Genomic DNA, 27,262 nt, shown 5'->3' with positions numbered 1-27,262 from the left:
CAATTTGTCCCTCCAGGACATAGGCCTGCCTTGTTAGGAAATCAGTGAAGTTTAGTAGGAGCCCACAATACCTCACATAACTCTGTGTACAGTAACAGAGAATGGAAATAGGACTGTAAGCACGAACAAGCAGACCAGTTATAAATATAGAATACTCTTTCAATTCCACTTTAGTTAGTCATGGAGGGACAGTGTGAGTTTTATAAACTTATAAGGAATATACAAACAGTTCCAAATTTAAAATAACTTGGAGTAATTTTTAAGTGTGTGAAAAGAATATTTTTTCCACCCTGTCCATTTAAGCATCTGTGACAGGCAATAGTAAATGATGGGTGTCTTTACGTGCTCATGCCTGGCGGTCACAGCACTGGGAAGGGTTTCAAAAGAATCACCCATTTGTCAGTGAAAGACTCAAAAAAAGATGGGAGATGGGGGCGTGAGTTGTGTCTGATGCAGACACTTGGTGTTCCCATGTGAAGAAACAGGCACAGACTGCCCTCACTGTAGTCCTCCTGGCCCCCTGAAGCATTCCCCCCTCTTTTCCTTATTTTTTTTCCCATTGAAACTTACCCATGTCTCCCAAATTTGAATGTAGGCTTTGAATATTAGTTTATTTTTTTAAAAGATTGATTGATTGATTGATTGATTGATTTGAGTGGGGGAAGCAAAAAGGAGGGAGAAGGAGAGAATCTCGAGCAGACTCCCCACTGAGCACAGAGCCTGCCTCTGGGCCTTGATCTCATGACCCCAAGATCATGATCTGAGTCAAAATCAAGAGTCAGACACTTAACTGACTGAGCCACCCAGGTGCTTCTCAGTTTGTATACTTTAAATGGGTGAATTTTCTCAATAAAGCTGTTATTAAAAAAAAAAAAATGTGTGAAGGAAGAAAAAAAATCACATAGCCCACTGTAACCCAAACCAGCTCAGTTAGAGGAGGATTCCTGACCTGTCTTCTGCTCCTCACTTAGCTTTGGTATTACTTCTGATTCTGCATTGTGTCTTTGCACTGATGGCTGTTCTTTCTTTACTCTTCTTACTAATTAGCTCTTGAAATTTTTACTTAATAATGGGGCTATCTACAACTTTCCTCTTTTTGGTTTCTTGGTTGGTTGGTTGGTTGGTAGCTTGCTTGTTTGCTTTCTTTCTTTCTTTCTTTTTTTTTTTTTTCCTTTTTCTCAATGTTCTGCCTAGCACTACTTCTTGGATCTTGGAGGCTTAAGTGATCTAGTGGGCACTATCTGTAGATGATTATTTCTTTTGCTCATTAATGAAATATTCAGTAGCCAGTATGAAATGTTTTCCAGAACTCTTGGCTTACCTTGTGTACTAGACAGTGAGTCTAGTCTTGGGAGCTTGACTATTTCTTATTTCTGTAAGCCTTGATTATATGTGCTTATGTGCCCAACCTAGGGGAAGGCACAGAACTGTTTTTTTTTTTTTCTTTTTTCTTTTTTTTTTTTTTTTTCTCCTCTGTGACCAAATTTTCAGTCTTGCTGAGACATATGAATTAGTGAAGGAAATGAACTCTGGTTATCTAATCTCATGACTAAGACTTGTTTGGGTGACATGAGTTCTGCAGGTCACCAAGTCTCCCTGGGTCTTGCTGGTCTGGCTTCCTGATAGCACATTTATATAGAGTTGCATTTGCCCCATAGAATGTATGCTAATTCAGTGCCTTCCAGTGTTGCCACTGAGCAGTCACATTTAATGATAAACCTGACGGGCTCAGCCTTGCAAATTTGTGCTGGGAAAAAAAATGTCCTTGAGGGTTCTGTTTGTTATAACTCCATAAACAAAGAAGGCTTAGTGGGCCCATGTTATCTATCTCCTTAATATCACCTGGAGGCATGCCCCTTTTCTAGAGTGTCACATTTCGTGGGTTTTGTCCTTCCTTCGGACTAAGTGGTATACCTCAGGGAGGGGGAAAGGATGCTAGGGCTTGTGATTTATTTTTTTCCCAATGGAGGCATGCTTAAAAAGAAAAGTGGCAGAAGAAGGACATCTTAGCCCTTTCCTTTTAGGCGACACAGACCAACTGAAACATCGTGCCACCACAGAACAACGTGAGTGAAAAGGCAGCCACCCCTAGTCCTGCAGATCTAGGTTTCAAGCCCATGTTTACAGCTTACCGGTGATTAAATTGGGCAGTTAATAACCCTGGACAGTGATTAAATCTCTGTGCCTCCATTTGGTCAGCTACAAATGAGGATGATGATACCCCATGTGATTATTAGGAAGATTAATATATATAAGGTACTGAATGGATTGTCAAGCATGTGGGAAATGCCCCCATGAATGTTAACTTTATGTGAACCTAGAGACCTGTATTCAGATCAAAGTTGCATCCATATAGGAGAGTCTCAAACAGTTACAAAAAAGAAGACAGGAGTTTTCAGCAATTAGAAGCTCAGAGTAAGCTATCTTGGTGTGATGCTGATAGTTAAAGATCCTTCAGAGATTACCCCAAGGATGCTGCCTTGGTCACAGAAGACCACCATTGGTCTCCTAATCACCTGGTATTCCATGCTGTCCCAACTACTTTTGCTGTGTTAAGAATAGGTTTGAGGGGGATCCCTGGGTGGCGCAGCAGTTTGGCGCCTGCCTTTGGCCCAGGGCGCCATCCTGGAGACCCGGGATCGAATCCCACATCGGGCTCCCGGTGCATGGAGCCTGCTTCTCCCTCTGCCTGTGTCTCTGCCTCTCTCTCTCTGTGTGTGACTATCATAAATAAATAAAAATTTAAAAAAAAAGTTAAAAAAAAAAGAATAGGTTTGAGGGCAGATGTTAAGAAGCAATGGTATTCATGTATGTTACATGAGTATAACTGAGTAAGGCACTTGGAGGGAGGCCAGAATAACTGGCTCAGAATTCTGAGGCTGAGTATTTGCAAGTCTGACCTATGAAGAAGAAAGCCTCTCTTCCCCCTGAGTATCAGACAGCTGAATGAGGCCTGGGGAGTGCGGAGTGTGCCAGGGAGGAAAATACATTCTCTGGGGGTATAAGGAAGTACTTGGTCTTGGTCAAGGTTGGGGCTGCCTGGCCGTTGAAATAGCACTTTGTCTAAGGTAATGAACCCCCGAGACATTGCTTGAAGGCTTACCTAGGTTTTTATAGAGAAGTACCTGAGACAGGCATGAGTTGAGTGCTCTCTGAACTGTCTTTCCAGTCTAAGACTCTCTGCTTGGATGACAGTGGTGAATACGACTGCATAAGTACTTGTTGCTTCTGAACTAGAGACAGTTCAGCCCTAGAAGCTTCTTGCACAAGGCTGCCTGCTATTATTGCATGTTCCAAAGTGGTCCCCTTAGGTGGAGTGGAAGGTTGAAGAAGACCATTAACTGGGGAGCTCAGGGAGAGGGGTGGTGTGGTGAGGAGCAGACATATGTAACTTCTTGCTCCTCTCTATAAACCTCAGTATTCCAGAAAATTAACAGGTTCAAACACTCTGGCCCACCCTTTTTGCTCACCAGCCCTTCTGTGCTCAGTGGGAGTTTTGTTCCCAGGCCTCTCTGTGTGTCTGCATGCATTCCCAAAGGCCCTGGTTCTCACCATAACCTTTCCAGTGGGCACACTGAATACTTTTGATCCAAAAGAGAAGAGGAAGTATCTTCATGATTGTAACCATTAAAATGTCTCTCTTTCTGGCTGATACTGTGGTGGAATGTTTTCCCCAGCACAGGAGGAGGTTTCTTTTGGCATAGAGAGGAGAAACATTGTTGCAAATGTGACTTCTTTTGTGAACATTTAAGACATGGGTTGCCACTGGAACTTTCTTTTTCTGTTGGTAACTGATTTGGCTTACCCAATATCATTTTCTAGGCAGAAGCTTATCTCGGAGTTGTTTTAAGCTCCACCTGGGATTTCTAAGCAGTGGTTCTCTAGAGTTTCCCATTCGCCAGTTCTCAGGATGTCAAGAAACTTGACAGTCGATTCTTCTTGTCTTCCTTTGGAGAAAATTGTGCTTTGCTGTATGTGTGTGTGTGTGTGTGTGTGTATACATATACATATATATACACATACACACACAATACATGTATGTGTGTAGCTCACATATAGTGTGGTGCCAGGGTTATTTAGTTTTATTTATGGCCTCTAAGCATTTTCACATAAGCCTGCTTTTCCATGCTAGCTGACTTATTTAGAGAACTCCAGACTAATACACTGGGATTACAGTGTATTTTGGGAAACAAAAGCTCTCCCTGAACTAGGGAAACCTTGATGCTCCTTGCCACTCTGCTCCCAATGATAGAGCTCTTTGCTTTGGGGTGATGGGTAGGGAGGAGTATGTGTATGAGGATAAAAGGGAGGACAGATTGAAGATTATTTTATGTGGTAAAAGCATCCAGTGTACACCAAGCAACACATCTCTGACTGAACTTATCTTTCTGTCCCTCCAAAACACAAAAGCTCACTACACTTCCCACATTCTCCAGATATATCTTGAATCTGCCTGCTTCCCCCCACCTGCATCACCGTGTCCTTGATCTAGACCAGCATCATGGCTCATGGAGATGGCTACTGCGACTCTGTGGGCTACCTGTCTATCCTGTTTCCCACTCAGCATCCAAAATGATCCTCCAGACTCCTACTTGTGGGTTAAAAGGCCCTCCTCAAGTCTCTCTACCTCCAGTGTCACCCTCTTCCCTCTCTGTCTCCTGCACCCCTCCAGTCCTGAAAACCTTGGTCAGTCACACATTAATCCTGAGTCTGGTTCTCTTGGCCCATGCTTCCCATCAGCCCCACCAACACCTGCTAGCTCCTGCTGGCTTTTCAAGCTTGGGCCTGGCAGTCCCTTCTCCTGGAAAGCCCTCCTCACTGGTCCCTTGCTTGCCCCTCTTGATACAACCATTGCCTGCCCTCTGGGTGGGGAGCCCTAGGAGGGCTGCCTTATGCTTGTCAGGACCTAGCCTAGGGCCTGGCTCATAAGGCTGATGATATTTAACAGTCAAAAGGAACCTTTCTCATCCCCTCACCTATGGCTAAGTAATACCTGGAGGACAATGTTGACAGCCTTGAGTGACTTGGGCATTCAGCTGACATAGCTGGTGTCTTTCACTTCCCCCTGCCCTCCATGGTATCTTATGGAATCAGCTCCTCCCCTGGCAGAACAAGAAAACCATAAAATTTCTCTGGCCCCTGTATGTCTCTGATGCACTTTGGAGTTGAAATGCACTTTCCCGGAGTTAGGAAAGGCATCCTTTTTTTTTTTTTTTTTTTTTTTAAATGGAACAGTGGTGTGTCACTTAAGGTAGCCAAGAAATCATTGTCTTTAAACTAACCTGTGTTCTGAGTCAGAAGCTTGACGTCATTCAGACATCCACGAACCTGTTTCTATTCTTTAGAAGTTATTTGGGATAAAATTGTGACTAAGTGGCCCCCTTTCCATTTTTTGTTCCTTGAGAAGAGGTTGAGTTTCCTACCTTCTTTTCCCTTCCAACAGAACACTTTATAATCATATACATTTTTTAAATGGTTGCTTTTGAGTAAAGTTTGTTAACTCACGGGCAAGAACAAAAGTAAATGTTTAAAAAAGAGAACCAAAAACAAACCAGGAATGCCTGGGTGGCTCAGTGGTTGAGCATCTACCTGTGGCCCAAGTCGTGATCCTGAGGTCCTGGGATCAAGTCCCACATTGGGCTCCCTGCAAGGAGCCTACCTCTCCCTCTGCCTATGTCTCTGCCTCTTTTTCTGTGTCTCTTATGAATAAATAAATAAAAAATTTTAAAAATCCCTAGAAAGAACTTACTGAATATAAGGACACTGGGGAGAGAGAGAGCTAAAGGCTGATGTGTGACTTATTTCCCATCCAAGAATGAAGAGAACGAGCTTTTATATGCAGCACCTCATTTTTATGTGACTGTGACCCCAAATCAGTCCTTTCAGTGGTAGATGTGGGACATGCCTTAGCTTTTCTGACAATTTAGATCGGCTATTGTTTTTATTCTTGGTCATCCTAAGAATTCCAATAAGTAGAAGGATCTTGTGAGCAAAATAAATTTGCTTTTCCCCTGTATATCTGTTAGTTTATAGCAGCTTCCATTTTCCTTTTTTTTTTAATTTTTTTTATTTATGATAATCACACACACACAGAGAGAGAGAGGCAGAGAGAGAAGCAGGCTCCATGCACTGGCAGCCCGACGTGGGATTCGATCCTAGATCTCCAGGATCGCGCCCTGGGCCAAAGGCAGGCGCCAAACCGCTGCGCCACCCAGGGATCCCCCTCCATTTTCCTTTTATTTGGAAAAGGTAGAAATGCCTTTAATCACATTAGGTGTGCTCCTTCTTCATGGAAGCCAGGGAAAAGGTTCCCTTCCTTTCTCCCATAGCTCTGTAATTGGAAATTTGGTAACTGAACTAAATTTTAAGTTTTGGCATTTGTATGGAGCAGCCATCCATCTGCTGGCGAGATGCACTGACCGGGGCTTTTTGAGAAATCCCTTAATAGTCCTAAACACTAATAATATTTATATACATTGAGATGAGACAAAATTTACAGCAGGCTTCTGGGCTGACTCCAGGACTTTAGTCCTGAACTTCCCACATGTTCTCCTGCCTACCAGAATCCTCTGATTCTGTGGCAGCCGGGGGAACACCAGCTTCTGTCCCTGGAGCAGCCTCTTTCCATTTTTTGTCCAGCAAACAAGTCACCTCTCTCCTTTTTCCTCCTTCCCATCACATTCCATTTTTAATCCCCTTGCGTATTCAGTATGGGTTGTGCAGTGTGGATGATGTATATAAAGGAACCCCTTGATTTGTGATCCCTTTAAGAGGAATTGTTCTACTTATAAATAACATGATTTTACCTAATTTAAGCTTTGCTGAAATTCCTTCTGAAGGCAGCTCTCATTGCTAAAACAGAACCCTAATTCCCCAACCTGTGTGCTACTTGTGGCAAGAACTGACTGACCATGGAGTTTCATGTAACATGTGCCTTTGAAGGGTCTTGGAGGACCACTGCCCAGAGATGCCATTTCCATTGGACTGGGGAATGGAATGCAAAATATATCTGCAGATACTTTGTCAGGGTTTTGGATTTTTTTTTCTTCCTTTCTTTCTCCTGCTGGAAATGCCCAACATTTGTATCTGGGGAAAGCCAATTCCCAGCATGTGCACAGGGATATTTTTTTCTATTCTTTTCAATGCTCTTGAGTTTTTCATACTATTTAGTATTAATGTCTGTTACTTAAGATTTTACATTGCATGTCATTTAAATTATAAGTAAGGGAAAGGGGGCTTTGCAAGCAGATATTGGTCCCACTTAGGCTCTGTTGATAAGTGTAAGATCCTTTTTTTTTTTTTTTAAGATTTTATTTATTTATTCATGAGAAACAGAGAGGAGAGAGAGAGAGAGGCAGAGACACAGGCAGAGGGAGAAGCAGTCTCCATGCAGGGAGCCCAATGTGGGACTCGATCCCGGGACTCCAGGATCACACCCTGGGCCAAAGGCAGCACTAAATCGCTGAGCCACCCAGGCTGCCTGATGAGTGTAAGATCCTTAATCAATTTTCCCTTCCTCCAGTCACCAGGCATGGTGGTGGCTGATGCCTGAGAGCACCTGCCGGGGACTTCAGTGCTTCTAGTGGGGTGTCTGCTCCACACAGCTGGTTGGTGCTGACCCTAGAGATTGAACACAGGGTTCTTCAGCCAGTTTCATTTTAGCCACATGAACCCATGGGTCTGTTATATCATAAACCTCATAGGGGCAGCAGGACAAGCCTATATCTCTGCTCTCCCCTCACCTGATCCCTCTCTGTCAGTTCTGCCCCCTCTGGTCATTGTAACCTCTGTGCTGCTGCCCAACAACCTTCCCAATATGAAAATCTGACCGTGTTCTGCTTAGGATCTTCAGTGATGCCTGTCAGCCACCAGTCAGCATCTAGCCCCCTGCTATCTTCACGGGTACCTGGTCCTCCCACCACAGTCACTGGATTGCCTTTACACACATTCCCATGTGATCTCATCTGTGCTCTTCTTTATTCTTATCCTCCTTGTCTTTCACCTTTCAGCTCCAGCCTCAGCACCTCTTCAAAACTGTCCCTGGTGCCCAGAGCATGCCACGAACCTCCACTCACCCCTGTACTTAGCTGGCATATTGCTCATTCCTTGAGGGCAGGGTCTGGCACACAGGTGCAGCGTGTTGCTAAGTGGATCAACAACTAAGGATAAATGGACTTAGGTTCCTCTTATTACTTTAAAACCCCGTACTAAAAGAGAGACAGCTTGTCTCTTTAGATCTTGAGCCTTAGAGTTACCTCCATAATGGATATATTTAAAATTAAATAGTTGTTGAATCTATTTGATAATATAAATGTCTTCAGGTATGAGATCTGATAGTAGTGTGTGTGTGTGTGTGTATGTGTGTGTGTGTGTGCATTTACTACAGATAATACTAGGCTTGTAAATTCAAATTAATGTTACACTCTTCAAGATTATCACCTTGGTGGACAATAGATGTATCGCCACATTTTTGTAACTATAACACATACTTTTTTTGCTATGCTCAGAGATAGTTTCTCCTTGTTATGTATTGGGTAGCTTAGTTTTTGGAAATAGCCAGAAGTCACTGAGGCAATTCTGGTAAACAAAAGCAATATAAACCAACAGGAATGGTTTTCTTCTTTGCTTATAAGTAGCCCTGAAGGTGTGTCTCAGGATTTTTTCAGTTGAATCTAATGAATAGCAGGCACATAAATAAGATAAAACTTTTTTATTTCTCTCTCATATAGAAAAGTTAGAGGTAGGCAGTTCAGGGTTAGCATTTTGGGGGACCAAGATCCTTTTGTTCTTGTTCCACCTTATTTTCTTTTTAAGAACTTATTTACTCATGCGAGAGACACAGAGAGGGAGCACAGAGAGAGAGAGGCAGAGACACAGGCAGCGGGAGAAGCAGGCTTCCTGTGGGGAGCCTGATATGGGACTCGATTCTGGGACTCGATCCTGGGACATTGGGATCAGGCCCCAGGCCGAAGGCAGATGCTCAACCACTGAGCCACCCAGGCATCCCTCTTGTTCCACCTTCTTAATGGGCTATCTCATGTCCAAGATGGCTAGTTGAGCTTGATGCATTGCTTCTGCATTCTAGCTGGCAAGAAGGAAGGGCATGCTCACTCTGTTTAAAGGAACTTTCTGGTAAGTACCAGCCAAAAAAGTTTTATTATATCTCACTGGTTAGGACAGACGTCACTTCTAGCTATGAGAGAGACTAAGAGATATAATAACTACCTAAGTGGCAAAATGCCCAATTAAAAATCAAGGTCCTATTACCAAAATAGATAAAAAGAATAAATAATGGAATCCAACCTATGGTCTCTGCCAAAGGATAATTTCAAAGGAGAAACTTGCAAAATTATTTTAAGAAGCTTGAGAGTATCATGAGAATTTATCTGTTTTCTTCAGAGGTGACTATTCATTTGAATGTCCAAGTTCTGATGTTCATTTTTAAATTCACCTATTTGCAGTAAAATAGGAGCTCTTGGATGCAGTTAGTGGGGTGTAAATTGGTAGAAGCTTTGCAAAGGACAGTTTGACCTGGCCAGGTCAATTCTGGAAATTTATCCTAAGTAAATAATTAAAGATTCTCATGAAGACTACAGTGTTCATTATATTAATAAAATGTTGGGAATAAATGAAATGTTTCATAGTAGGAGACACTTTATAACTTACACTATACTGTGAGATGCAATGCAGCTGTTAAGTGATTATGGAATTCACAGTATATTATGCCAAAAAAAAAGGTTTCAGGATGAGTTATTCCTTTTTTGTAGATATTTATATGTACACGCACATGTATAAGAAGGGACCTGGGGGAATCCACATGAATATATTGATAAAGTGGGCGTTGGGGGCAGATGGACTAGATGTGCTGTTTATTTTCATATCTTATTTGTGATCTCTGATTTTTTTGAGCACGTATTTTGTTTATAAGGAAAAACAATGATAGAATCTTCACTAAATAATGCATTTCAGAGTAAATAATATCTATATATATTTTAATTTTTTTTATTTTATTTATTTATGATAGTCACACACAGAGAGAGAGAGAGAGAGGCAGAGACATAGGCAGAGGGAGAAGCAGGCTCCATGCACCAGGAGCCCGACGTGGGATTTGATCCCGGGTCTCCAGGATCGCACCCTGGGCCAAAGGCAGGCGCTAAACCGCTGCGCCACCCAGGGATCCCCAATAATATATATATTTAAATAATTTTGTGTTGTTTCCCAGCTCAAGAAAAAGTAGGAAACATATAATGCAAACCAGATTTCATATTTTGTTGATTTATACTTTATTTGTTAGTGAGGCTAACAGCCCCATAGAGTGTGATCATTACGTCGTCGTTATGGAAATAAAATGCCAGCTCATCTACTTGGGACATGAATTGTGGATCTCTGACACTGTTTTCACTTAAGTTTAGCAGAGTGGCTCAGAAAAGATGGTTTGTAATATACTGTGAGTCCTCTGGGCTGGGAGACACTGCCCAACCTCCCCCTTTTTTTAAAATTTGAGAATAACAATCAGACACAGGGACTTCTTGAATATATAATAGGTTAGAATATGTGAATAGGTTAAAACCATCATTTTTTGGAGTAAGACCATTGATACAGAAGCAGACACAAACTTTTCTAAAGCCATTTTGTAAACCCAAATAGTATCAACTTTACTTCTAGTTTAATCATTTTAAAAACAAATGATTTTTAAGTTATTTTTAAATATTTTTATTAATATATGTAATAAAATAATTTTTAAAAGAATCATTTGTGCACACTAAGGCTTTTCAAGGTATTTCAAGGAACACATTCAAAATGCAGAATGGGGATGCCTGGGTGGCTTAGCGGTGGAGAGTCTGCCTTCCACTCAGGTCATGATACCAAGTCTGGGATCAAGTCCCACATCAGGCTCCCTGCGAGGAGCCTGCTTCTCCCTCTATGTCTCTCAAGAAGGAAGGGAGGGGGCAGCCCCAGTGGCGCAGCGGTTTAGCACTGCCTGCAGCCCGGGGTGTGATCCTGGAGACCTGGGATCAAGTCCCGCGTCAGGCTTCCTGCATGGAGCCTGCTTCTCCCTCTGCCTGTGTCTCTGCCTCTCTCTCGCTCTCTCTGAATGAATAAATAAATAAATCTTAAAAAATAAAAAGGAAGGAAGGAAGGAAGGAAGGAAGGAAGGAAGGAAGGAAGGAAGGAAGGAAGGAAGGAAGTCTTTTTAAAAATGCAGAATGAAAAAAAATTCAGAATGAACAGTGCATGATGCTCTTAAAAGGAATAATATGCTGTATTGTTCCCACAGGGCTACTACATTATCACTTGGCCTCAGGCAAACCTCTAATGTGGATATCACTACCCCCAATTTATAGATGTGAAAAGTGAGGATCAAGGTCAGAGAAGTTGATGACTCACCAGGAGCAAACAGGGAGTAAATAGGAGAGGCTAGACTTTAAACCTTGGACTCGAAATGCAGAGCATTTTCTCCCTGCCTTAATGAAACTGTGGATATGCTCTGTAATATACTGTCAGTGCGAGTTTACCACGGGCTGGGGAGCTGGGAGATGCTCCATGTGTGGATTTCGTGGGTAGGTGGGTGGATGCATAGGCGATTGTCTGTCACCAGGGCGACCTGGTTGGGCCAGTGCCCCAAGGACAAAGCAGGTCCAGCCCAGAGAAGGCCGTCCAACCCCTGCCAGGCTCACCTGTTTGTCCCCTCTGCCCCCACAGTGTGCCCGAGCGCTTGCGGGAAGCGGGCGTGCACAGAGAACAACGAGTGTTGTCACCCCGAGTGTCTGGGCAGCTGCAGCGCGCCGGACAACGATACGGCCTGTGTGGCCTGCAGGCATTACTACTACGCAGGCGTCTGCGTGCCCACCTGCCCGCCCAACACCTACCGCTTCGAGGGCTGGCGCTGCGTGGACCGCGACTTCTGCGCCAACATCCCCAGCGCCGAGAGCAGCGACTCCGAGGGGTTCGTGATCCATGACGGCGAGTGCATGCAGGAGTGCCCCTCTGGGTTCATCCGCAATGGCAGTCAGAGGTCAGTCACGCAGTACACCACCACCCCCTCCGCCCGCTGCCCCCCTGGGGAACAGGGAGGTTAAGGACAATGGGTCCACTCCAGAGGGTTGGCATAACTGACATTTTATATGAGATTCCAGGAGCAATTGCTTTCCCCACCCCATCAGCTTGTTTTATATTGCCTTTTGGAAGTATACTGCCTGGCCATTGGAAATTAAGTACCTGATATGCTGGCCCTTGGTACCTGGAGGTCACACATCTCCCCTCCCTGCACTGGCCAGGCTGCCTGCCAATCAGGGGGTGCTGGGTGTGAGGGAGAGCTGGGAGGACTTGTAGAGTTAGTGCTACTCTGCACCAGCCTTGTGAAGTCTTTGGGAGTGCAGGAAGGAAGGACAAGCCAAGCCCCAAACAGCGTCCTTGAGGCAGCCAGAGTCCTAAAAGTCTGTAGCACAAACTCCATCCTGTGCCCAAACTCACAGCCATGAAGAGTAGCCAGGAGCTCAAAGTAACCGTACTGTCCATCAGTACCCGTTGGTCTCTCTCACTTCCTCCACCATCACCTTTGCTTGGTTTTCTCTGTCTCTCTCATTTTATTTCCTGAACGCTGAGACTTACTTGGGAAGCAAAGACATTCTTTACAGCACACAGCATCCCTCTTATGTATGCCAGCTGGACTTCTGTAAATTTGTTGTTGGTTTATGTTTTTGAAAAAGCAATAGTGACATTGTTATAAAATATAGAACTGTAGCCCTGGACACAAAGGAAGACCAGAGGTTTGGGGTCCTCGAGCTCTTTCCTCCTCTATGTAGAGCAGAGAACTTTTAGGAAAGAATAGTTCAGTTGCAACGGGCCAAATGCTTCCTTCATCTTCAAACCAAAGAGAAAAACTCACAATCCTTCTCAATATTAGACACAGAACAACTTTCCATCTGTTATAATGTCATTACTATTGTAATAACAAAAATTATTCTGAATACTTTTTAAAAAGATAAGTGTGCCAAGGAGTCCCAATGAACTGTAAAGTATGCATATTCCACCCAGAATAAATCTGCCACATTTTACTAACGTTTATTGGCAACCTTAGAATTTAGGAGGGCTTTCCCAGTGCCCTGGGCCATGCCGCAGTTCCTCCTGGGGGTGGGAGCAGAGATGGGGCGGCTGGTGCATGAACTGGGGGTGTACCATCTTTGTCCTGGGGATACATTGTCCTGTAATGTAGTGGGGCCAGAAGGAGGGGAGTGTTGTGCATTTCAGCAATGTTGTTTCTCCCACTGTGGTGCATTTTCAAAGAATCGAGCTGTTATTTTCCCTACTGGTTCTTAGAGTCTGTTCAAAGCTATAGATAATACCTCTTCTATTTTAAAATAAAACACCAACAAGAAAGAATAAATTCCACTCTCAGCCTATTTGACACGGAGTTTAAAATATTTATTAATGCTGTTTATACCCTCTCTGTACCAGAATGGATTCAAGGAAGGTTAATCTATAAACATGTAATCAAAGCACTTCCTTAGAAAAATATTTTTAAAGTACTAGAAGATTCCAAGACATTTTAGCAAAGGTGTTGGGTTCAGAAATTGCTATTTGAATAAAATGTCAGGGAAAACTAAACATAAACTTAACATATGACCTAAAAATTACACTCATAGACACTCAGCCCAGAGAAGTGAAAATATATGTCCATGTAACGTGTACACAGTTGTTCCTAGCAGCTTCATTGGTGATAGCCAAGGACTTGAAAACAAGTCAGATGTTCTACAGTAGGTAAATGGTTAAGCAGTCTGTGGTACATCCATGCCATGGACTATTGCTCAGCAATAAAAAGGAGCAAACTGTTGAAATACACAACTTGCAGAGGCCTCAAGGACATTCTGCTGCAGTGTGGGGGGAAAAAAAAGCTGATCTTAAAAGGTCACATATATAGAACGCCATTTATATAACAGTCTCAAGATGACAAAAATGCAGTAGTAGAGAACAGATTAGTGGTTGCCAGGAAGGAGTTAGCAATAGGAGAATAGGGGGTGGCTCTATGGGAAATCTTCCTGAAGTACTTCTATATCTTGACCGCATGAAGAGGACACAAGAGATGAGGTGATGTGGAGTTACACATACATTGCACCAGTGTTAATTTCCTGGTTTTGATATTGCATTATATTTCCATAAGATGAAACCATGAGGGGAAACTAGGTAAAGGGTACAAGGGATCTTTCTGTACTCTTGTAACTTTCTGTGAATGTATATCTCAGGATAAAAATTTTTTAAAGGGAGGATGGGGGCATTGGATGGTGCGTAGGTGAGTTAGAAGAAATAAAAAACCAAAAACATAAAAAGTGCTGAAGGAAAGCTATTATCCACAGTAGAAATAAGAAGGTTGTGTTTGATGTTACAGGAAAGAGAAATATTTCTGTGGTTGGCCCACTTCCTTGGGAAACCTTGCCTGGCATTCTCCCAACACAAAATAGGAAAATCACAGGGAAATTTTGTTTACCTATAAGTCTGTAAACAAAACAAACCCCTGCATCTTTGCCTTAGATATCCAGTAAGGTTTCATTTTAAAAAAAAAGACTTTCACATCAAAGACTTTCACATAAGCTATCACTTACACTGTTTGCTTGAATGTTTTTTACTTACCTTTGTGAAGTTTAAAAGATCAGTCAAGAACAATAATGTAAACAGACCTGGCTGTCCAGTTCACCATACTATTTATTACACACAAATGCCATAAGATTGTATCATTTGTTTGGAAATCAACACACCTTTGATCCTGGGTCTTGTGGTTCAGCAGCCAGATTAGCATTTTGTCTGTTATTTCTTAAATGTTGGTAGGGAAGCTGGAGAAATGCCAAGCTCACTCTCTAATCCCTGACTCCTGGAGGTCTGCATCATGTTTGGGAAAGTGTTTGGACCCTTTTGGCTCATGACCAAGTAATGGAAGTTCCTTGCTTTCAGTGCAAATGCATGAAAATAACACTCCAATCAATATGCAAGTTTCTGCAAAACACTGTTGAGAAATAATCTCTGCTGTACTTTAGCAGGACAATAATGGGTCTGTGTTATTCCACCTGTATTTTGAACCTCCTCCCTGGGTTCTGCTGGGATGTTGGCCACAAGAGCCAGACCCTGTCCAGTGGCAAAGACACCAATGACCCTTTGCTGTTCCTGTTCAGTCTCCCAGCTGCTCCTCCAGGGTGTCCCGGGCAAAGCCACAGCATTAGAGAGTAGCCCTGTTTGCCTGAGGAGCCACCACTGTGTCCTTTCTTCAAGGCTGTTTCTCCCACATGGAACCAGCTGGCTTACCAGCCGACAGCCTATGATACACCACATGCCCTAAGGATGCATCACAGATTTTGTCTGGAAACAGAAATATGCTCTTCCTTTGTAAGCACTTTCTTCCTTTGGTTACAGTTTGAATGGCTTGTCCTGGGGTAGCTTCAGAATGAGATACAGTTTGCCCACTTGAGTGCTTCAAAACAGTTGCTTTTGGTAATGTGTGCTATAAAAACAACTTAGAATAAAAACATTATCTCCATGATGTTTTTAATGCAAGGAGCATAGCACAGTCCTCTGTTTTTTGGTTGATTCTTTATCTTCAACAGCATGTACTGCATCCCTTGTGAAGGTCCTTGTCCCAAGGTCTGTGAGGAAGAAAAGAAAACAAAGACCATTGATTCTGTTACCTCTGCTCAAATGCTCCAAGGATGTACCATCTTCAAGGGCAATTTGCTCATTAATATCCGCCGAGGCAGTAAGTATTCCATCCCCCTGGAAGAGATGGCTGGATCTCTTGGTTTTCTTTTGTTGTTGCTTTTACCTCCCACCCACGACTCACAACTGAAGTGCAGGCCTAGAAAAACAACATGGTGTGTGAGCCTCATGCTCAACACCTCTTTTTTGAGTTTCCCTCCAAGATGAAAACAACAACAACAGATTGAAAGAGAGTCTATTTTGTAGCCATTGGCTCAGCATTTATTCACGCCAAGGGTCATCATTCATCTTTCTGCTAGTCCAATCTTATGCAGGAGATGCACATCCTAACACATAGGAGCCCCAAAAGAAGCTGGTGGATCAAAGGTGTGACTCAGCAGCCTCTAGCTAGGGCCAGAGCCATGTGGCTTCAGGTCTAAAGCGTTTTGATTACTTGGAGGTATTGAGACTGAGCAAAGGAAAGAGTTTAATGATACTGCTTTAAAATTTTGTGAAGTCCAAAGTATGGTTAATCTCTACATTTACTTCGGAGACTACCCTCAAAAAATACTAGCATGTGTCATCACATATTTAAAGCTTCAATCCTTTTTGATCTTAAACTAACGAGGCTTCTAGCCTTAAATTCTCCACCCCTGGGACTACTCAGTCAAGGTACCAATGATAGTTTCATAACCTAGAATAAAAGTAGTAAGGAGACCTGGAGGTTGAAAGGATTTTTTTTTCCCTAAATTCTTTTGCAGAGAAATTTTTAATTTGAGGGGGAAAAATGAGTGATTTATTTATTCTCTGAATTTACTTTTCCTTAATACTGTTTGGTGAGTAAGCTATGCTCTTATGGTTTACAGATGGCAAAAACACATTTGTGTTCAGTCCTTTTGGATTTTTTGATACTCTTCATTTTTCATAACTCCCTTCACCCCTCCACCACAGAGATAACTTTGCTTCCATGTGGCTAGAATTTTCTTACCCTTATGATGCTTCTAAAATTTTATTCCTGGGCACCTGGGTGGCTCAGTTGGTTAAGCATTTGACTCTCGACCTCAGCTCAGGTCTTAATTTCAGGGTCATGAGTTTAAGCCCCATATTGGGCTCCATGCTGAGCTGAGCTTGGAGCCAACTTAAAATGAATAAACAATGAAGTTTTGGCCCTTTTGCTCTTACTAGATTTCTTTTTTTTTTTTAATTTTTTATTCATTTATGATAGTCACACACAGAGAGAGAGAGAGAGGCAGAGACACAGGCAGAGGGAGAAGCAGGCTCCATGCACCGGGAGCCCGATGTGGGACCCGATCTGGGGTCTCCAGGATCGCGCCCTGGGCCAAAGGCAGGCGCCAAACCGCTGCGCCACCCAGGGATCCCTTTTTTTCTTTTTTCTTTTTTTTTTTTCTTTTTTTTTTTTAGATTTCTTAATTTTTAAAAAGATGCCTGCATCCCTAAAACCCTTTGAGTACCTATACCTCATACATACCCCTTCTTTTTTTCTAAGTGTTCATAGCCTGAAGATAAACATTTAATCCACGAATTAAATCCACGAAGAAGTATAATTTGGGAAGGAATCAGTACATATTCATGTTGGTGACGAAATCTGTCTTCCTGTTTATGTCCAATGGGAGAAATCAGTTGGATGTAGAGTGATAAAGACATCTCATTGAAGAGGACATCCCTAGCCTTAACTACGGCATACATCCTGCCCCACATTTAAAATTCAGGATCTTTTCCTTGAAATATCAACCACGGGCAACTTCTAGTGTTTATAACTTGAGTTTCTTCTAGAAAACCATTAAACTATACATTAAAAGTAGTACCCTGCCCTCCAAGACAGCACCCTTATTCTTTTATTTTTATCAATTCAGAGCAAAATAGAACCTCTCATTAAGGTTAAGCCTTCAACAAGTCATATACAATAAAATCCCATTAGTTGAACCATAACTAAATTCATTATGGTATTTATTATAATTTTGGCATAAGTTGAACTGAAGTTTATATTCTTTATTTACTACAAGGAAAAGACAGGCTAAACAGGATTATGGGAAATACAGTGCGTATATGTTATGCTGGTTTTTTTTTTTTTTTTAAGATTTTGTTTATTTGAAGAGAGCACAAGAAGGCGGGAGGGGCAGAGGGAGAAGAGACTTCCCGCTGAGCAGAGGGCCCCACATGGGGCTCCATCCCAGGACCCTCTCAGATCATGACCTGAGCCGAAGGCAAATGCTTAACCAGCTAAGCTACCCACCTGCTTTTTTAAAAAAAGATTTTATTTATTTATTAATAGACACAGAGAGAGAGGGGCAGAGACATAGACAGAGGGAGAAGCAGGCTCTCTGCAGGGAGCCCGATGTGGGACTCGATTCCGGGTCTCCAGGATCACACCCCAGGCTGCAGGTGGCGCCAAACCGCTGCGCCACTGGGGCTGCCCGTTTTTGTTTTTGTTTTTGAAGATTTTGTTATTTTCACATATGTAGTATTATCAACTATTTTCCAACTGTCTTCTTGTTAGGAAAATCATACATGTGCATCATAGAAAACTTGAGGCACAGAAATGAATTTTGAAAAATCGCCGGCAGAGGGCAGCCCGGGTGGCTCAGAGGTTTGGTGCCGCCTTTCAGCCCAGGGCCTGATCCTGGAGATTCCGGATCGAGTCCCATGGCAGGCTCCCCGCATGGAGCCTGCTTCTCTCTCTGCCTGTGTCTCTGCTTCTCTCTGTCTCTCTGTCTCTCTCTCTCTCTCTCTCTGTGTGTGTGTGTGTGTGTGTGTCTCTAATGAATAAATAAAATCTCTAAAAAGAAAAAAAAAAAGAAAAATCGCTGGCAGATAACCTCTGTGTGTTAACATTTTGTTGTGTTTTCTTCCAGTCTTAGTGAAACAGACTCTTTAAATATAGATCTCTGTATCTTAGGAACTAGAAATGCAGCAAAGGCGGTTCCTAATGAGACCGAGAAAATGTTCATTTAGTCATGCCCTTGTATTGGGGAGGCAGTGCTGTCTGTTGACAGAGCGTATTAAAAGACGTTCCCTAGATTTGTCAGCCTTAGCTAATTGGCAGCCTGGTATTTATGATTTTGCCTTCGGTTAATCAGCCTGGGAGCTACAGTACCCAGCCTTCTGGAAAGTCTCCTTCCCCTGCCTCTGAAGGGCCCTGTCCCAAGAGAGGTTGTTGAAAGTCAAGCCCAGGGAAGAATGTTTTTGACAGAGATGGCAGGTCCTGTGCCAGCAGCCTGAGCCTCAGTGGAACCATGTCCTGCCACGGAATCGATCTCTAGACATGTTTGTGAGAAACCAAGTGTGTCAACCTTATGCTACATGAACGCTCACTAACATGGCCCCCTCTTTGTACAGATAACATTGCCTCAGAGCTGGAGAACTTCATGGGGCTCATCGAGGTGGTGACAGGCTACGTGAAGATCCGCCATTCCCATGCCTTGGTCTCCCTGTCCTTCCTAAAAAACCTTCGCCAGATCTTAGGAGAGGAACAGCTGGAAGGGTGAGTGCTCCAGATTTCCTGAGCTGACATTCTCCTATTACAAAACAAGTTGCATGCTTTTAAAACTCTGCATCACTAAGGTTAGAGCTCTCTCTTGTTACCAAGAAGAAAGGAAGAAGTTAAGATAAGACTGGTGCTACCTGTGTGATGGCCCACCTCCTTGGGCAGAGAGTCCCGTGCAGCTGTGATTCTCTATTGTTGGGATATTGCTGTTTTGGAAAATGGTGTTGTGACCCATCAGCCAAGGGCTGCGTGTCTGACTGTGACCATGGAAACAGCAGACAGGGGTGCTAGTGGGGGTTCTCTGTGCCAAGAGCAATAGGAATGGGTCTCAGGTGCTTATGACATGACTTTTATCCTCAGGATGCTATATACTATGTAAAACTATTTCATCTTTTAAAAAAAACACAGGGGCTCCTGGGGGCTCAGTTGTTTGAATGTCTGACTCTTGATTTTGACTCAGGTCATGATCTTAGGATCTTGAGCTCCACGCTCAAAGCAGAGTCTGCTTGTCCCTCTCCCTCTGCTCCCCCCACCATTCTCTTTCTCTCAAATAAGTAAATAAATAAAATCTTAAAAAAAAAAAAAAAAGAAAAGAAAATACAGTTGACCCTTGAACAACATCATTTGAATTATGTTGGTCCACTTCAACACTTATTTTGTTTTGTTTGGATAAATACAGTGTAAGATTGTAAATGTATTTCCTTATAATTTTTCTAAATAATATTTTCTCCATCTGACTTCATTGTAAGAATGCAGTATATTATGCACATAACATACAAAGTATGTTAATCAACTGTTTATGTTATCATAAGACTTCTGGTCAACAGTAGACTATTAGTAGTTAGGTGTGGAGGATGTCAAAAATTACATGTGAATTTGTGACGTGGATAGTTTATTTTGTTATAAGGAAATCTTTTTTTTTTTAAAAAAGATTTTATTTATTCATGATAGAGAGAGAGAGGCAGAGACACAGGCAGAGGGAAAGGCAGGCTCCACAACGGGAGCCCAACGTGGGACTTGATCCCAGGACTCCAGGATCGCACCCTGCGCCAAAGGCAGGCGCCAAACCGCTGAGCCACCCAGGAATCCCTATTATAAGGAAATCTTAATTGACAAAATTGTTTTATTGATTAGCCTATAGGATTTACACCACTGGCAGAATTTTTGCTTTCTGCCAAGTTATGCTATGTGATAGGGATTTTAAACTAGCCAGAGACTTTTCACCACAAGATAAATAAGAACTGGTGCTTATTGCTATGGTTTCTTTCCAGCAGTTGGCCCGTGTGTACCTCTGCATATATACCTTTCTCTTCATACTTCCTTTAAATACAGCTCTTGCCAGTATTTAAGCTTTGAAATAAAAAGAGATATCCATTAATGAGCAAATTCCTTCCAAAGAGAATTTGGGGAAATAATTTAGGAAAGAAAGAGGTGAGAAGGTCATGGGAAAGGTTGTCCTTGCTGATTTATCTACCCCGACTGGATAAAGTTACCCCATAAGGGTTTCTTTACAGCCTCCCTGCTTTCTCAGACTAACTCATGGTCAGTCTTAAATTCTTAAAATTCCATCATCTGATACAGCTAAAGAGAGAGGGCAGCTCTTCATTCCATCCTTGAAAAGCACACTGTGCTCCCCACCGGGAACACTGATTCTCTAGAAGAAAAAACTTCTTTCTCCTTGCAAATCCAAGGAGGCCTCCACTATGCCCAGCCCCAGAGTGTCCCAAGTCACTTACATGGCAAGCTGGGGCTCTGCCGTTTTGAGGTGATGGTTTTCATTCATTGTATTAAATTTTATTTTATTTTTAAAGATTTTATTTATTTAGTCATGTGAGACACAGAGAGAGGCAGAGACATAGGCAGAGGGAGAAACAGGCTGCCTGCGGGGAGCCTGATATGGAACTTGATCCTAGGACCCCGGGATCACAACCTGAGCCAAAGGCAGATAGATACTCAACCACTGAACCACCCAGGTGCCCCTGTTGTATTAAATTTTAAAGTGATTTTTAGCAATTTTTTTTTTCTCTCCAGGTAGGCTTGTGTTTCTGGAGTCCCTTGTGTTCATAAGCACTTTTTTTTTTTTTTTTTTTGGCAGATCAGTATCTGCAACTTTTTCTGCTGCTTAACAATACACATTTTCTTTTTCCAGGCTGAACAAGTGATAGACTTAGAAGGGAAAGCTGGAAGGAGAATTTGATTTTTCTGATTGATTGATTGATTGATTGATTTGAGAGAGAGATAAGCGGAAAGGGAGGGAGAGAGAAAGGGAGAGAATCTCCAGCAGACTACATGCTGAGCACTGAGCCCAAAGCAAGGGTGCATTTTGCAACCCTGAGATTGTGACCTGAACTGAAACCAAGAATCCAATGCTCACCTGACTGAGCCACCCAGGCACCCCAATAATTTAATTTTTATTAAGAATGATTACGCAGTGGGATTACCTTTTAGTCATGTGTTAACTTAAAGTACTAAACCCTTGTATGTAGCTGAGAACTAAGACTAATTTTTATGTGCAAGGATATTTAAGATGCATTTCTCATTCTCTGAAACTTGTATAAAACCTCAAGTCCCAGTGGAGGCTCTTTAAGGATGCCTGCTATTGCTTAGGTGTTTGGAACTCCTCCATGTTCAAGTAGGCTTCAGGCCCCTGTCCTGCCATTAACATTTTAGATGACAAGGGAGGGCAAATGGGCCTTAGGTTTTCATACCTTGCTGCTAATCAGTGGCCCTTGAAGCTCTGAGGGTGCTCGGCTTCCAGCCTTTCCTTCCTGCATGTTGCTTCTTAGAGGCCCTCTCTTTAGCTGGGGTGCTTAAGAATCTTGCCCCACTTGGTGGGAGTTGGGTTCTCTCACCTGCCTTCTTCACCCATGACCAAAATAGGTATAAATCATCCTTACTTGTGATGAACATTGCCATAAGTCTTTGTATCTGAAGTGACTGGTAGCAATAACTCCATTCTTTATTTTGCATCCTCAGACTTAGGAAAGAGACTTAGTTCCAGCCCTCCTCACTCTAGCAAGGAGGGAAGAGTTGGGAGAGGCAGAGAAGAAAGGAGTGTGATAAATAGATAAATGCCAACAATTGTGCAAAGCGAAACTTGCAAGGAGCTACGAAGGAAAGAAAAGGACTGTGCTCTGAGCATGAAAAAGAGGCAGGGAATCTGATTAAGAAGATCCCACAGGCTTTCAAGAAGAGGTGGCACTTGAGATGGGCCTCAGAGGGTTTCCAGAAACACTCAGAAAGCAGAGGATGAAGAAGGCAGTTTAGGATAGGGCAGCAAGAGCAAAGGCAGCAAGTTGGGGCATCCTGGGACCTGTCTGGCAAATAATGCTGGAGAGGTTGGTGGTATTAGATTACGTAAGGTGTTATGCACCCAGGTGTGGAGGTTATAATTTAGGTGTGGAATGTTTTCAAGGCTTTTGAGCTGAAGGAGTGTTAGCAAAGCTGCCTGGACATTTCATTTCTGTGCGTCTTTGGTTTAAGCCAAGATGACTTTTATCTCAGTGGTTCTCAAACTTTGGCATTAGAACCATATTGGGTGGGGACAGGTAAAAAAAATCCCAATAACCCAAGTCTCATTCCCAATTCAGTCAGAATGTTTGGGGGGGGGGGATCCAGGCATCAGTGATTTTCTCAAAAACCCAAAAAAAGTAATTTCACTGTGTAGCTAAGATTGGATACCACTGCTATGTCCTGTTACTTCTTTTTCTCATATATGAATCCCCAAAGCACTTGGCCGTTTTTCCTAAATATTTTCTTGTCACACTGTTGCCTTAAAATATGATTTTTCTTGGGACCCCTGGGTGGCTCAGTCAGTTAAGCATTGGCCTTCAGCTCAGGTCATGATCTCTGGGTCCTGGGATCGAGCCCCACGTTGGGCTCCCTGCTCAGAGGGGAGTCTACTTCTCCCTGTCCCTCTGCCCCTCACCCCAGCTCATTCTCTCTGTCTCTCTCTGTCTCTCTCTCCCCTCTCTCCCCCTCCCTCTCCTTTTCCCTCCCTCTCTCTCAATCTGTCCTCTCTCTCTCAAATACATAAATATTTTTAAAGGTATTATTTTTCTTGAACTTCTATAGCCAATGAGAACATAAATAAGTGCCTCCATTTGGTTCAGTAGGATTGGAGTTTTATAGCATTTCGTTTTGATGGAGAACAGACAAATTCATAATACAGGGATCCTTTGTAACTGACCACCATGGCTTTCCAAACTGGAACTGAGACGGACCTCCAAGTCTCCCCAGCAGCCCAAACCACTGAGTTATGTCCAAACATGAAATTTAGCTGAAGTAGAGCTCATCTATGTGTCCATAAGAACCCAGACATCCAGGTTTCCTTGAGGATGTCACTCAGTCTGTCGATCTGTATAATGTTTCTAGAATAATAACCTTAGAGATTAAGAAAATCAAAGTTCTTCTGCTAATTAAAAAGGAAATGGGTTTTGTAATATACCTGTATAAGGTTTCTATAAAAAGAGTTATTTTTAAGCCCTTGAAGAGAAAACAGAATATTTCTGTTACCTGGACAATTCCTTGAGTTGGACAACCTTATTTTCTTATGGCATCAGAAAAATGAGATAAAATTTTGGATTCTTCGATGCCACCAAGGATCATTGCCCCAAAAAGTCTTAAAGCAGAGGTAGTTCTAAGATTTGAAATTCTTGGGTTCATTTTAGGCACCTCTAAAGTCATGACCCCACCACTTGACATTGCAGCACTTGGTGCTTCATTCTACCTTCCTGCAACTCTAAGGTTAGGTTGTAACAGGGATACATATTAACACTTCCCTGGGACTTTTAAAAATAAAGACTCAGCCATGTGACTCAGCAGTTCCAGGCTCTACCAAGTATCTTCCCAAGAGAAATGAAAACATGTCCACACAAGACTTGCATGTGAATGTTCGTAACAGCATTATTCATTATAGCCCACCCACCCCCACCCCCAAAAAACCCACTGGAAACAATCCAGATGTCCATCAACAGATGAATGGAGGGATGCCTGGGTGGCTCAGCTGTTGAGTGTCAGCCTTCAGTTCAGGGCGTGATCCCAGGTCTGGGGATTGAATCCCGCATTTGGCTCTCTGTGAGGAGTCTGCTTCTCCCTCTGCCTATGTCTCTGCCTCTCTCTCTGTGTCTCTCATGAATAAATAAATAAAATCTTTAAAAAACAAACAGATAAATGGATAAACTAAGTGTGGTACATGAAATACTATTCGACAATAATATAACAACATGAGTGAACCTCAGAAACATTCAGCTAAGTGGGAAAAAAAAGCCAGACACAAAAGGCTGCACATCGTATGATTCTATTAGTTTCTAGCAAAAGCAGAACTATGGAGATAGAAAGCAGATTGGTGAAGGCTGGGGACAGGAGCAGAGATTGACCACCCTTGACAGGGAGGGAACTTTGACACCATGGAAATGTTCAGAAACTGCATGGGGGTGCTGGTGGGACAGCTGCAAAAATTTACTGAAGGTCAATGGCACTGCATACTTAGGATGGGTACAGTTTTTGGTAGGTAAATTATACCTCAATTAAGCTATTTAGAAAACTCTCAAAAACATTTTCTGAGTTTCTGTTTGATACCTAGTGCCACTTGAATATAAATTCCTGCCTTTGCTGAACCCCAAGGTTGGTATAAAATTGGATTTTGAGGAGACTGAACATGGTGTGAGCATCTGTGAAAAAGCCAAAATCCTGTATCTGTTGTAGATTGCTAGAATGCAGGAGACAGTCCCTGTGTGCTGGATTCTGATGCCCCCTAGAGATAGCCGGAAAGAGTCCATGCTTTTCCCTCTATGAAATGAAAGGGAATAATCAGTTGTGTATTTGCAAGGATTTTGTTTTTTGTTTTCCAGTTTGTCAGTAAGAGCTGAAAGTGGGGGGGGGGAATATCCCTTCCTATCTCCATCATCTGGACTCCCAGCCCTCAACCCCCTTTGCCCCCAGCCTGGGAGAAGCCAAATAAGTACGTTGCCTAGCGTTGTTGCTTTAGTAAGTGGTAGAGACTTCGTTCGGGCCCTGATCTTTGGATTCACAGATGTGATGCTCCAATCCCTGGCCCCAGGGTTGTCTTCTGTGCACCATGCAAATCCCCAGCACTTTTGCTTTGCTTTGCTTTCATATCCCTCCTGTCCTTCATCAGAGCAGGTGGAGAGGTGGGTGGTTATTGATAACTCAGAGGTAACACAGCCCCAAGCCGGGAGCTATCAGTAAAATATCTCACCTGAGTGTGTAGTATGTACTAAGCATTCAGAATGTCAGTACAGATAATATACAGATATACTTAAGGAAATGATCGACTGCTTCCAACCTACTTCTATTGGTCTACATTTTGTCAGGTGGGTCCCACCCAAGCACAAAAACAAACTTATTTTGCCATACTAAGAAGGCTGGTAGTCAGGATACTGATATCTGTAAAACCCAGGCATCTGTGTATGCTACAGAAAAATAAACAACTTAATTTTTTAAAATGTTCCTTGAATATAAAGGCAGTAAGCTTAAAAACAATTAGGAAATGACATGTGCTGAGTAATTGACTTATATAGTCATTTTCTTAGGAAACAATGAAAAGGTGTGTGTGTGTGTGTGTGTGTGTGTGTGTGTGTGTGTGTGTGTGTGTAAAACGTGCAGACAAGTCTCTGCCTTTTACCATCTCTTGCCACCCAGTCATGGAAGGGGAATTAGGGGAGAGCCAGGCCCAACCTAGGGATGGAAAAACAAGAGCAATATTGACAGACAGCTTATGAATAGCTTGGTTATTATTTTGATGAGGGTTTTATTTTTATTTTTCTGTCGCTCACAGAGGCTCCATAATGCCTGGGTTTTATTGATGTTGGTATCCTGGCTCCAGGCCTTCTCAGTGTTGTAAAAAATGTTTGTGTTTACTGTAAAAAAAAGTAATCTTGCTTTTCAAAGTGATTAATCACACACACAGAATTTCAGTGGGCCTGCCATTCATTTATCAAATTCCTGATTTATAATTCATGCTTCCTTCCATGGGGAGAAGCATGTTTTGTTCAGAAGGTATTTCCAGTGTGGTTTCTGTTCTCTGCCAGTGAAATTAGTTTACTAAAAAGAAGCCTCATCCTATGTTGAGACAGAAGTGTGACCTAGTTAATTGGCCTTTACTTCCAGCCTGGAGGTTTCTGCACTAGCAAGGAGGTTTTGTCCCACGGGGCCAGCTGAGGATACAGGGAGCAGCAAGACACGCTGGGGTTGGTATTGGCTCTTGAGAGCTGAAAAGTACTCATGGACAAGAATGGGCCTACATAGAGGCATCTGTTTCTAGCTGCAAACCCCACCTTCACTTGTATGACTATCTGGATCACCTGGCATTAGCTTCAGCCTGGGGAGTAGATGTGGGTGGTTCTAAGTGATAGCAGAGCTCACCTTGCCATGTCCCAGCACTTCCCACCTGTACGCATGGCCTTGCACTGCATATCCCAAGACTAGATCGATTTGGACAATGTCTTGTGTTCTGTTTCCAGTGAATATATGTCAGGGAATGAGTGCTTCCTAAGAAGAAGATAGTACTGACTTGGGGGTTTTTGCCACCTCGTTCAATGGCCTTGAATGTGTCGTGGGCCTCAGGGTGGGTTAGCAAGGAGCCTAACTTGATTTAAGAGATCCTACCTTTGGACTCACTTGGCTCACAGAACCCTGGAGGCAGAGCTCTTGCTCCCACCCCGTGGATGGGGCCCAGTGCCTGTGAAGGGGTTAGGCTCAGGCTCAGATTGGACAGAGTCCACCGCACCTCTGTTGACTCCTCCCAGGCATTAAGGTCTTGGATTCCTAAAACGAATGGGAAGTTCACATGTTTGTACCCCTTACTGTCCTATGAGTGTGTGTTCATGTCCCTAGCCCCCAGGCCTATGAGGAAACTGGATGGCTACACAAAGTACTAAGGGAACTGCCTATGGCTACGTGACTCATTAATGGCATTTGTAGTCCTGGATCCTTGTCTCTGAACTCCCTCATGAGTGTGTCACAAGTCTGCTTTGGCAACATCATCACCATAATTTTTGCTTCCTTCTTAATGGGACTCAAGCTGAGGATTGACTGGGCAGGTAAAGGTCCTGG

At 42.9% G+C, this 27,262-nt stretch overlaps 1 protein-coding gene across 1 annotated transcript in view; it reads left to right on the top strand.

The window, feature by feature from the left end:
* IGF1R (insulin like growth factor 1 receptor) overlaps positions 1-27,262 on the top strand; it is a 299,635-nt gene that overhangs the window by 221,234 nt on the left and 51,139 nt on the right. Inside the window, exons 3-5 of the mRNA XM_055326274.1 lie at positions 11,704-12,016; positions 15,594-15,742; positions 19,039-19,183. Of these exons, the coding sequence (XP_055182249.1) occupies positions 11,704-12,016; positions 15,594-15,742; positions 19,039-19,183 (607 nt within the window). The remainder of the gene's footprint in view (positions 1-11,703; positions 12,017-15,593; positions 15,743-19,038; positions 19,184-27,262) is intronic.

Source organism: Nyctereutes procyonoides, unplaced genomic scaffold, assembly GCF_905146905.1.
Source record: "Nyctereutes procyonoides isolate TBG_1078 unplaced genomic scaffold, NYPRO_anot_genome, whole genome shotgun sequence".
Taxonomy (NCBI): Eukaryota; Metazoa; Chordata; class Mammalia; order Carnivora; family Canidae; genus Nyctereutes; species Nyctereutes procyonoides.
Note: the sequence above shows the minus strand (reverse complement) of the source record. Positions and strands in the feature narration are given on the sequence as shown.